General features: G+C 43.1%; 1 protein-coding gene across 2 annotated transcripts in view; it reads left to right on the top strand.

Moving 5' to 3' along the window:
• Window positions 1-13197, top strand: part of bcl9 (BCL9 transcription coactivator) — a 171392-nt gene that overhangs the window by 138464 nt on the left and 19731 nt on the right. For both annotated transcript variants that reach the window (XM_088600780.1, XM_088600772.1), the window contains exon 4: window positions 7835-8130. In XM_088600780.1, the coding sequence (XP_088456906.1) occupies window positions 7889-8130 (242 nt within the window). In that variant the 5' untranslated portion in view covers window positions 7835-7888. The remainder of the gene's footprint in view (window positions 1-7834; window positions 8131-13197) is intronic.

Here is a 13197-nt window from a genome sequence, read left to right as displayed (position 1 = left end):
TGCTTTGTTTTAATTACCACAACCATTGACACAAAATGCCGTTTTTTTCCCCTTGTGTTATTGGAATTAGCTGGCGCTTTTTTTTCGGATCGGAACAGGATTTTTAGATGCAGGATCTTTCAATCAGAAAGATTCCTGTGAGCCTCAGCGCTCTGCTGTGGGCTGCTGGATGCTAGTCATTTGAAAGCAGGCACTGCTGCTGTTGCCATAGCGATTGCACCCTTCCACTCTCGGCTGTGAGGTAAGGTGCCTTTATTTCGCCTTTAAGATCCCACGGATCCTGCTGGCTTTCTGTTTTGTGCTGGTGGGGAAAACCAGGAAATTTAATGTGAACCAAACGGCAGAATCTTACTTGGTTTGCAAACTGGGAAAGGGAATGGTTACAACATTTCAGCTGATGAAGGTTGAAACTGTTCTTTGGTTGTATTTTACCTATTGAACTTAACTTGTACTTTACACTAGAAAATTAACAATTATTCTTGAATGTAAGTGTTCATGATTCTGCAGTTAAGTTCGATGCTTTATGTAGCAGTCGAGATTCAGAAGTCATCAAGCATTCATGTGAATTTCTCAGCTAAGTTGCAACTGTAATTCTCATATAGATTTCATGAAGACTTGCTCATGTTGGTGGCGAGCTTTGAATTGCTTTTATTGGACTAGGTTTTGGTTTCACAACATCCGGTGTTGTCAGGATCATTCTCCTGCCTGTTCATACAATTGTTTGCAATAAAAACTTTTGAGTATTTTTACATTTTGACTGTCGATTGAAGATACTCTACAGGAAAGCAGGTTCTTTGGACAGGGAAGGCTTGATAGAGAAAGTGAGTGTTGCAGCAGGATTTTTTGTGTTGTGCATCTTAAAGTCATGTAATAGGTCTATTTCGGACCTAGTCGAACTCAGTTGTGTAAATTCAGAGATATTACTGAGGCCTCTGGTCTCTCTAAACTGCTGAGTAACGCAAGACTGTCTACATTTGATAAGAGGGTTTGGAAAGTTGGTGTCTTTGTTATGCTAACGTAGTCTGATTCTCTGAGCTTTGGCTTCCATTTCTAGAGGTTGTCAGTGAGGTGACAGTCATTCCATCTTCTTTGTCACTCTCATTCTTTAACCAGCTGCCCATAATAAACTTACTTACTATCAGTCAAGAATAGTCATTCTGAAACATTGAATCATGTTTGCGCTAAGACTTTGTTGCAATAAGAATGAGAAGTTTTTGATCATCTTCAGGAGTGACTTGGACCATGCAGTGAAGCACTGGTTGGTGGCACATTATCTTGATAAATGTGAAAATGAGTTTGGTGTTTTGCAAAATTAACATATTATCTGGTTTATGTTGGCAGCACTGTCCCTGAACACTACTACTGATTAGTAGAGGATGATTCATTCGAAAGATGTCAAATAGGAAAAGTTGATTAAGTACATAAAGACCTGTATACAGCAATATATGATAACTGTCTTTTGCAGTTTGTGATTTGAAATCTAGTGTAGTGGTCTCTTTGAAACTCTGCTTTACCACTCAGAAATGCCACTAACGAGTTTTAATTTTTCCCTTAATTTTTTTGTGAAGGATGTTGACTGGCTTTCATACCAACCAGTGGCTGATAACAGTGAGCTGATCTAAACAGCAGTCCTACACATTTCGTGGCTGGCTCTAAAACGGTTGTGAAGTTTGTCCCGGTTAATCAGGTTTTGCCCTCGTTTAACACGGAGCAAAATCAGTTGTACAGTTTCTGAAAAATGTGGCTTATGGATCCCATAAGACGAACATGAGCGTTTGTGTTTGGCAAGGTCATGCGCATACATCAAGGAGGAAGGGAATTTCAGCGAAGCAGGTTTTTTCTCTTTTCATAAAAGCTGGTGTGCACGTACGTCAGAACCCGAAGCCACAACTCTTCCGGTGTTGATACATTACACATCAGGGCCGAGGAAAAGTTTGTCTTCTGTCGCCAAGGACAACCACAAGGTTTCAGGAGGATGATCCCGGAAAATCAGCCTCTCTGTATTCTGACTGGCAGCTCCTATTACCAGTACACAACATGTGCTGGCAGGACTTGGCGCAGAAGCTGAAAGAAACCGGGACTAAAACTTTTTTTTATGCTATTTTTTTCATTGGATAAGCATGTTATATGCAAGTCATTTAAATCAATTTGGGTGTTTTATTTCACTGTAGCTATGAAATGTTCTGTTTTTAGTTTCAGAAGAATGTGATACGCCGGTATTGGTGTTGGTCTGTCACATTGGGTGTCTGCGTCTTGATACGCTGATACCGGCTCAGAAAGACGGCTTGGCGTCGCTCACGGGCTCTCAGGGAACCGAAACCGGGTTGGCCAAGTGCCGCACGTGAAGTGGTGTAAAAAAAACAAACCAGCAGAAGCCGTATAAAAGGTGAAAGCTGTATGTGTCCATGTTTATCTGGCTTCAGCAGCCATATCACCCTGCAACTCACAACTGGCAACCCACTGAAGCTAAGCAGGCGTGAGCCTGGTCAGTACCTGGATGGGAGACCTCCTGGGAAAAACTAAGGTTGCTGCTGGAAGAGGTGTTAGTGGGGGCAGCAGGGAGCGCTCACCCTGCGGTCCATGTGGGTCCTAATGCCCCAGTATAGTGACGGGGACACTATACTGCAAACAGGCGCCGTCCTTCGGATGAGACGTAAACTGAGGTCCTGACTCTCTGTGGTCATTAAAAATCCCAGGCTGTTTCTTGAAAAGAGTAGGGGTGAAACCCTGGCCAAATTTCCAATTGGCCCTCACCAATCATGGCCTCCTAATAACCCCCCTCTATGAATTGGCTTCATTACTCTGCTCTCCTCCCCACTGATAGCTGATGTGTGGTGAGCGTTCTGGCGCACTATGGCTGCCGCTGCATAATCCAGGTGGGGCTGCACATCGGTGGTGGTGGAGAGGAGTCCCCATTACCTGTAAAGCGCTTTGAGTGGAGTGTCCAGAAAAGCGCTATATAAGTGTAAGCAATTATTATTATTATTATTATTATTATTATTATTATTATTATTATTATTCTTGTAGTACCACTTGGCAGGCTTCAGGGGGTGTCCTAATGCAGGCCGTTAACGGGATGTTTCAGCCCGGCCCCGTGAGCACTTGGGCTACTCCTGCAAACCAGTGTAACATGGCTGGTTGCCACGGGTGACTGAGCAGTGTATATACCCAGGATCCACTGGGGCTGAAGCCAGTGTTTTATTGGTATGTGTTGCGCGCATTTCAAATCTAAATGCTCAGGTGACATGGACAACCCAACATAAACCCCCCCGATATTCACCCCGTGACAGCCAATGTATTGACATCTTTGGTATATGTGAGGAGTTGGTTAAAATTGGTTGTTACATTCCTACGTTGCCGAGAACCGGTTGTAGATGATGGATTGAAAAGGGCTGTTCCCGATGGCGACATCTGACTGACTTTGAGCCCCTGCTGTAACCGTGTTTATTTGTGAGATGCAGGATCTGGTTTCTCATAAGAACGAATAATGTTTAGATTGCTGGCGAATTTGCGCATCCTGCAACAGAGCGCGCAGCCACGCTCTCGTTATTGCCAATGTTAGCGGATCTCGCTGACAGCAGGGGTGTTTCTGCAGGGGGGGGGGGGTCCAGGCGGGCGGAAGAAAGGCTGCAAGTTGATAACGAGACGTAAATAAGCCCTGTATTGTCACACAGGCTCGATGGTGTCTTGCCAGGCTGTTGCTTTGAGCGCTTCTTGATGGCGACATTGTCAGCCGCCTTCACGACCAATTAGCCGGCCGGGACTGATACACGCGGGGGCTTGACCTGACCGCCGCAGCAAAGCACCCCCGAGAACAAAGGAATGCACAGGCGCTGCAGCCCACGGGGCAGGTGCCGAAAACGGGGGGGGGGGATGTGACCGAGGGGCGGGGGAGGGGGGCTCGAGCTGCTCACTGCTGCCCAGCCACCCGTCCTGGTCGCGGGATCGGGGGCTGCAGCAGTCCTGCCGCTGCCCTCTTAGCGGACCTGGAGATGTCCATTAAACTCGGGAGCAGGAAACAAAGCCACCACACTTCTGATCCCTTGAAATCCTCCCTCCAGCTTGCGTTCCGGCCTCAGTGCCGCAGCCTGGAGAAGAATACTAATTTAACGGCCCGCGATTTTGGCGGTGCTGGAATGAACCCTCTGCCTCCACGGAAAACAAGTTTGCCCACCTTCCCGTTTTCAGAAAGAGAGGCGCTTAACGTATGTAAAGGCTCCCACCTGAGACTCTGCGAGATGCGTACAAGGACAGAAACCTTTCTGCCCCGCCAGAAACGTCCTCTGCAAAAGTCTGACTTCTTGTTTTTAGATTCACTGGCAACAATCCGGCAGCGAATAAGAACAAAGTACATGATAAAGCGATAAAGTAACACGGGATTTACAACCTTTCACTGTTTGGTTGGGGACCGAGGGAAATGGGCAGGAGTAAAGGACTAAAGAAGGAAGAGGTATTGCAAGATGAGACTAGCAAAACATACTTTCCTGTAAGTGCAGTGTTGGACAAAAACAAAACAAAGTGTAGGGAATGGTAGGGGGTATTGACTATTCTATAACATTTCGAAACGTGTGGACGAAGTTTCCTGTTTGTGAAGCACCATGACAATTGCATTTTAATTTTTCATAACCAGATTGAGTACATCTGTTCATTTTTTAGGTCTAAAATATAACAGGCAAATGTTATTTTCTCGTGAGTTTTGATGAATCCTGCCTACTTTTGCTCAGATACTAAGGATCATACAATTGATGCTGGAAGTGAAATTTTCTGGTTGAAAGGACAAAGATAATTGTCAGCAGTATTCTTTCTAAGCAGTGAGTCATGGGCTTCTGGGATCACTGGTTTGTGTCTTATTTTTCCGCTGATGACTGGACACCTGTAAAAGTTGCCTAATTCTAGCCGCCCTTCAGCCTAGGGAAACAGAATGAAGCTTCTTCTTGGACAGCCAGAGTCCGTCACCATGTTCCCATACCTTGGCAATATGTTAACATGAGGAACAAGGGGGACAGCAGTAACGGGCTCTGCAAGGGCCTTACAGAGCATGGGAAAGCAGTGGCTGTACTGGAGGAAAACGAACATGTGGTTTTAGTGCAGCTCCCTTATGACATAAACATTTTTTTCCTTAGGCACAGCTGTTGCAATTTAAAAATACTTTCAAAATTAATACAACTAAATGAATACACAATTAACATGGAAAATACATGAACCGTAGAATCATCTGGTTTTTGAACAAATGTTCCTTGTGACTAAAACTAAGAAACTTCATTCCGATGTGCAGTAACAGGCCATCTCTGTCTTGCAGTCTTTGCATTACTTGAACTGTGTAGACATGATTCATGATCATAGGATCATAGGATTTTTCTCAACATTATAAAACATGCAAACATTTGTCATTTGGGTGTTTTATTTTTTTTTAAACCCCTTTATAATGGAAACGCACATCTACTTTTCACCAAGAGTGATTCTGTGCCAAAGTATTGAAACTCTAAGCTGTGGAAGTCAGCGTGGTGGAGTACACCATGCTTGGCAGTGAAACCAGGAATTTGTGGCATTTTTTTGACTGCAGCAATCGGCTGGATGAGATCTGTGCTAGAAAACACACAAGCTCCGTGGTCCGGCTGCTGTCCTCTCATTTTGTAGTCTTTACTTCCTTAAGGCCTCGCTATCCAAAAGGCAGTTAGAAGTACAGGTGGTGGTGGTGTGTAAAGAAGGGGCTCCGGTTCACAGCCAAGTCGTGCGTACCTGGAACAAACCACCTAGCTATGCTGTAGGCCAATTTCATAAGTTAATGGGTCCAATTAAGTCCAAAATGACCAAGAGTTGTGCTTGAGAGCTACAGGGTGTTGGTATTTTTATTTCAAATGATTTCTAAATGACTTAATTGTACAATTTGCCTGCTTAAGCAGTCAAAACGAAGTTGTTCCATATGTTTAGAAATGGATGATTCAAGGATGGCCTGTACAGTCTGGTGGATTGTGGCCCTACAGCAGCATTAAATATAAACCTCTACGGCACATGTCCCCCAACCCCCACCCCACACGCATGCTTTCATAGTCAAAGCATAGACGCCTTATTCCAGCAGGCATCGGTGATGGTTAAACACAGAGCTTGTTGTCACCCACTCTCAAACATTCTGACTGGTTTTTCTTCCCAGTCAAACCTGAAAACATGAACTCGACCCTCACGTCTTCCCGCCTGCCCAGTCTTAGACGAAGGCCGCTGTCACGTGTGGGGACTCTAAGCATAAAACGAGACACTTTGGTTGCTCAGCCCAGCTAATCATTATCAAAACAATGATTTTGATTTCTCGCTTGATTTTTCTGAAATTTCGTGTGTGCATAAAAAAAGACATTGTTCTGCAGGACTGTTGTACATGTTCTCAAAACAGGGATTTGGATCACAATTTGAGAAAAAAGGAAAAGATTACCTGTGCTTTAAAAATAATTAAAAGCAAAAGAGTCCCCCCCCCCCCCCCACCTCAAACAAGAATTTTGCTGAGGTATACCAAAAGTTGTATTTATAAAATAAATATGGGTGCACAGAGCTTTCACCCAGCTTTGTGAAAACCTAGCTCTTTCAGAGACCTCAGGAATAATTTGGAGTTCATATCACTTCAAGTATATCACTGCACTCTTTACTTTTCAATCTTTGTAATATCTTTTTTGGTATAACAAAAACTCATTTCAGTGAAAAAAACATGCACTGCATGAATAAACCGTATGCAGTTGTACTCTGTAATGCAAACAGGTGTGTAATGCCTATTCAGGTCGTGCACTTTGAGAAAAGCCTAAAAGATTTCCAGTCTCCTTCAGATGTGTTAATACAATTTAGTTCTTTTAAATGCATCTAATTAATATGAGGACGAGTGATGTTTCGAAATACCTTTGCATCTGAACAAGTGCTATTTTTCAATCTTAAAAGGCAAATGCATAAAAGGAACGAGGTATTACAAAATCTAACACAAAAGATTGATTACAGATGGCTACAAGAAAGTTTGAGTTTTTTAGTGTTGAATATTATAGTATTATGAAATACTCAGATGTGAAATATTTTCACTTAAACATACGCCTGTGCAAATTAATTCAAAATACCGTAGCAAGCAAGACCAGTTCTGTCAGTGGTTAAGGTCTAAGGCCCAGTGGCACAGAAAACCTGACATGGAACCCAATGCAAAGCAGTGGCTTTTCCCTGTTTATTCTTGGTGAAATTCTCCTGCCAGTCTTTGGAATAGTTCCACAGTAAAAAAAAAAAAAAACATTGACAAAAAGTGTTTATACCTTGGCCCTTGCTTCAGTTGTGAACATTTGTCTGATTTCATTGTGTCAGATGCTTCCATGGCACGTAAGTTTTCTCTGTCCTTTTTTGGAGTCATTTTGACTCATTGCGGTATTGGGGCAGTTTGGAACCCGTCCTACATATTTTCTTGATTGTGATGCACACAGACAGTGCAGCTTTATTTTGTTGTTGTTGTTGTTGTTGTTTCCCGAGATAATGTGGGGTTGGAACGTCCAGCACCAGCTGTGGCCTGTTTGTCTTCCATATGCCAAACACCAGTTGGCATTGTTGAGCAGAATTAGCCAGGGCTGTTTGTGATGGATTTGCGAGATGGGACAGGGCCGCATGACTGGCCCCAAGCATGTTGAGCAAAGATGGCCTGGCAGTGGGAGCAGCCGTCGCTGACTTCCATGTTCAGGAGGAATGCTCTGAGGAGCAAACCTGTCTTGTGACTGCTTCGCTGAGCTAGAGGGCCCAATGAGCATTCTGTACGTGCGTAAGTGTTTAACATTGGCTGCTTTCATGTTGTGCTGTTAATGTTATTTAATTTGGCTGTTTCTAGTGTGCCCGAGGGATGTGAGGGCTCCTGGGGAGAGACCAGGCACACACGCAAAGAATGCTGGAAGTGCAAGAAGAGAGAGCACATTTCAGCAAGAAAGAGCGAGTGAAGAAGGAGCGAGACGAGGCCAAGGACAGCCGCGAGAGCCGCAGCGCCGCCCACAGGAACCCCCGCGCCGTGCAGAAGGCCCACGCCAGCCCCCACCAGCACTTGAGTCACCCCTCTGCCTCCCTGGGATCTCCGTCAATGCATTCCAGTAACCCCAAAGTGAGGAACTCCCCATCGGCAAACACTCAAAGGTAGGCGAAGTCCGGGTTTCCGTTTCAGAGCGACAGCAGTGCCGAGCCGGTTCACGGGTTACCAAAACCCCCCACTTGGAGGTGGCTCTGAGCTCTCTTATCGTCACTTGCAGTCTGATCACAGATGCAAAAGTTGACATTTTCCTGGAAAAAGTCATCTTTTTCCCTGGTCCTGATGGTTTTGGCTTCCTCAGCACCGTGAAAGGTCCCGTCCAACAACATGACGCGTTTGCACAAGCAGCAGTTAAATAGGGCGGCTCAAGAAGTAGCTGGGACCCCTGAGCGTGGCTGATTTCAGGCTAATGCAAAGCTTTTCTTGTCTTCACGTTTCGCACTGAGTTTTTAAAATGGTGCGATGCATACAGTATATACAAGAGAATCTAAAATGACACCACTTTCCTGAAGATATTTTGCGTTGCCCATTGTGCTATTGAGCTGAAATGAATCAACTTTGATTTCATGATAGTCCATTATGTATTATACTAAATAAAGATATATTTCATTTTTATTTCATGGAAATATCAGACCTATTTTGATTTTCTTATATGGTAGTTAACAGTGATGAACAATGGCGAGCATTTTACATAATCTTGGACAGGTTCCTGGTTGAAACTAACAAAATTACTTTCAGTGCTTTTGTTTTCCATCCCTTGATTAATTCTGAAAGACTGTAGACTATTCTGTAGACTGTTTAGTTCAAACTTGGATTGAAACGGTCAGTTTATCTTGTCTTGCCTCTTGGCAAAATCTAGTCATGTAACATTTGTCAAAGTTCCCTAATACCTTCACCTTCAGGTTATCATCATGTCTGAGATAGTGGCTTTGCATATTATAGAAATTAACTGATAATACATTGCCAGCAAACTCTGCTGTTGTATAATAACAGATGTGTAGGTTTGAAGTCTATTAACATTTTTTAAAATTGAGATGTAAAAACTGTAGTTTGTGCATCAGTTGCCTTGAATGCCTTGATGCTCACCTGTTGTTGACCATTTACAGTACAATATGGGTGCAAACACGTGCCTGTTGGAGAAATGCATCTCCAACACCCCTGTTGAATATCCATCAGAGCTTATCTATTCGTCTGTGTATCTGTGTTTAGAATCACCAGTTATTTTTGTTATAACCACCTAATTTGGAACAGCCAGTTGTTGTTCCATGTCTTGGCTCAGTTACAACTCAAGTGTCTGCACACATGGGAGAATGATGAAGTAACAGACTCCTCCCTCTTTCCTGCCTTTGAGCCAATCATTATTTATCATTTTACATTTATATTTATCATTATACATCGCAGCCAGCACAGCCCCGTACCAGAGGCTCAGTGCCGATTGGAGGAGAGAAGTGTCCATTACCAACATCACCACATGGCCCCAGGACGTGGCCAGATAATCCCACACACTCAGTCACAGTCAAGTAGTGACGTGACCCAAGCTTGAACCCATGATTGTAAATCTCAGCCTACGCTGAAGTGAGCTGTTCTACTGGTTAACCCACTTATTATGTCTGTTACTGTGTTTTTACGTGACTTGTCAGCTCTGCCTTTCAGAATTTTGCATTGAAAAGCTGATACTGTTAACAGTGCTATGAGCTTCAATACTTACAGTTTCTAACCACTTTATCCAGTAGAAGGTTGCAGGGGAGCCGTACCCTGTCCTGGCAATCAGTGGGCGCAAGGTAGAATACACCCTGGACAGGACACCAGTCCGTCACAGGGCAAACGCTAAGGCTAGTTTTCCCCAGGAGCCAATTAACTTACCCGAATGTTTTAGGACTGTGGGAGGAAACGGGAGCACTGGAGGAAACCAATTCCACCGAGATAGCTGCCCAGGAATTAAACCGAGGCAGCAGTGCTGACCACCGCAGCATGGTGCTGCCCATAACTGTGATGAAAAGGAAAAAAAAAACTTAAAATAACTGCAGTTCACTAAGCCACCATGAGCGATTTGTCAGTTCTGCAAATTACTACTTGGTGTAAGGAATGTATGTAGGCAAAAAAGGTTTTTCTAAGAAGGAAAAAAAAATGTTTCAAGAGAGATGTCTGGATAGTATTCACCTAGCAAATCCTTGGTGTAGTGTTCTGAACTAGGTCATATTGACCAAAAGCTGTCAATTTGCTTTGAAGGTTTTTGATATAGAATGAGAATTACTACAGGCCAGTTAATCGCCACCTTAAAGAATAATATACCCTGTTTTGGATCTTGCAGAAAAACAGTTTTGATACCTCTTGGGTCCTCATGTAGGTTTATCTTGCCATGTGAGTTTATGTAAATATCCATGAGGGTATTGCAAAAATGAATTTCCCCCTTGGATACAACACCAAGGTGCATAACTGCAGTCTTTGAGATTCTTTGGGATTTTGCTCTGCCTGTTCAATGTTGTTAGGACTGGAATCAGCACTCTTTAAAGCAATAAAGCCTCTTTTTAACATCCCGCCTTCCTCCATGCTGTCTCAAGCCTGCTAGTATGCAACAGAGAGTTTTTGTTTCATCAGGACTATTAATTCCTGGTTCTGGTGGCGGTATCGAATGGTAAACAGTGAAGGCTTGTCAGAATGTAAGTCTGTTGCCTGTAAGAGTTGAACATACACTTCAATTCAACACATTGGCTGAACAGCCACCATTGACTTCAAAGTGCTTGATTATGGAGAAGCTAATTTAGATGGAAAAGATCCATCTCTACAGCAAACTCAGAGTGGCATGTCACAAAGTTGATCACTATCAACATTCACGTCGAAATCCCAGTCAGCATTTCAGTGAAGAATAATTCCAATTTATCTACTTAAAAGACTTGAAATCTTTTTTTTCCCTCCAAATTTAAATGAATGCATTTCAGAAATATCTTTTTCCCATTTGTAATAGATCTGCATGTTCATTAATCATGGGAAATTAGTCACATTGCCTCTTCAGTAATAAGATTCCGCCAATAATTACAGAAACTCACTGGGGCAATGTGCTTTATACCTTCAGAACCTTTCTCTTGCCCATATCCAATGAGACGCTTCCAAGCTGCAGAAAATACATCAGAAATGTTAGGGTGCTTTCTAGTTTCTTTAGATCACGAGAATGTAGGCTTTGTGTCCATTTTGTTTCCCTGTGATGACAGATGTGCCCCCCACCCCCTCCACACACTTTTTTACCCTTTTCTGGATGTTTGTTGAGTGTCTATAGAAACTGAGTTGCATTTCCAGAGACAGGAGGGCTTGGTAGCACTGGGCTACTTTGATGAAATAGATGTAGTCTAACTGCAAGGCCTGTTTGTACAGGACTTAATCTGGGTTATAGATTAACTCTTGCTATGTCAACAAAGCATAAAAAAAGAAAATGCTGAAGATGGAGTCTTTTTGCTGATTTTATCTTCACACAAAATGAGTTAATGTTGCTACAGGGTGCGTTTTGCTCCTACTTAGTCTAAAAATCTGACACTTTTACCCAAAGCAACTTTCATTTTTCCTCAGCTTTCATTTGCTGGCTATTTTACAGGAGCAATCTGAGTAAAGTACCTAAATCGGGGGGTTTACCTGGGATTGGAACCCGCAACCTGCCGGTTACAGGATAGCTGCCCCAGAGCCCTGATTCCTGCTCCACGGCGCCACCCAGTATTTTAAGCTGTTTTGCTTTGGGGTGAGGAGCTCGCAGGTTTTGTAGTGGGTTTGTGGCTGTGTCCCCTGGTTTTACAGAAAGTGGTGCCAAGGATGAGAGAAGTGAGCCCCAGCATCTGCACATTGTGGAAGGGTGCTCACTTCACCAAGAGCTTGCAGTCAGCAGAAAAGAAGTTCCAAATTAAATGTTAGCGTAGACATTCGTAATAGTAGAAAAAGAAAAACACAACAAAACCCTGTGGGGTTATTTTTCATTTGGGGGTAAAAAAGATTTCCTGTTCATGTTAAAATGTGGATTGTCTACTTGTGAACAGAAGACATATTTTGTCCTCAAATAGCATGAAATGTGAATACATTATATGCAAAAAGAACCCTCCTGACTTTAAAATCTTCACTTAAAAATAAGGTTATTTTATTGATTTGTGCCGACTAACTCTTCAGTATACACAAAGCCTATCTTTTCTTGTTTGTCTTAATGTGATATATATAAATTTTATTAAAACATTCATAAAAAAGCTTATATGAAACCTGATAATATTGTTGTCAGTTTAACTGTTTGTAAAAGTGGTAAATTCCAACAGCACATACAGAAAAAAGAATACAAGACAGGAGCATTGGAAATTATGTTAAACTATATTAATTTACAACTGATAACAGTACAGTTACCAGTGGTTTTGTAGTATGCCGTATATTGCTGTGGAAATGTCACTTTTGTCACCTTTTAACTATTGTAAGTGTTCCTTTATGAAAGGACTTTGGTGTAAAGTTAGGGTTGTAAACATACTTCTGTATCCCAGTTAAGCATTTTCAGTGCTTGCTGTGGTGTGGGTAAGATCGGGCTCCATACACAGTGGGCAAAAATGAAACCAACTGGGTAAATGAGAGATAGCAAGTATATTAAAAGCAAGGGCTTCCTCATAGGTGTGGTTCATGAGTTAATTATGCAAATGACATCCTAGCATGCCTAGGGCCATAAATAAACATGGACAGGCCTGATTGTCTATGATGACTGCAAGAGTGACTCCTCAGTGACTCTGAAAGAGGGGTGATTGCTGGGGTGTGTTTAGCAGGTGATTCAGTGACCTAGACACCTGCTGATGTTTCATGGCAGCGAGGACATCCGAGGCAAGGGGTCACCCAGTCGTTGGACGAGATCAGCAGAAATGAGTAATGTTTGGAGGAAGCGCGTACTCTAGGCTATTCACATCTGTGCGGTTATTCGAGGTGAATCAAAAACACCCTGCTGAGCCGGGATGCCAGCTTGCACAGACCAAACCACTCATCACACCTGGCAGTGCACATCTGTGAGTCCAGTGGTGCAAAGAGCACGGGCAGTGGACCGAGCTTTGGACAAGTGAGATACGGTCAAATCATCCTTCCCCATGTCCTCTACTAACGGACAAGTCCATGTGGGGCACCAGTCTGAAGACCTCTGTAGTCTTAGTGCTTGATTCCAACAGGGAAGGGTT

This window comes from Lepisosteus platostomus, chromosome 2 (assembly GCF_059453375.1).
Source record: "Lepisosteus platostomus isolate fLepPlt1 chromosome 2, fLepPlt1.hap1, whole genome shotgun sequence".
NCBI lineage: Eukaryota > Metazoa > Chordata > Actinopteri > Semionotiformes > Lepisosteidae > Lepisosteus > Lepisosteus platostomus.
This window is presented reverse-complemented; position numbering and strand designations above follow the sequence as displayed.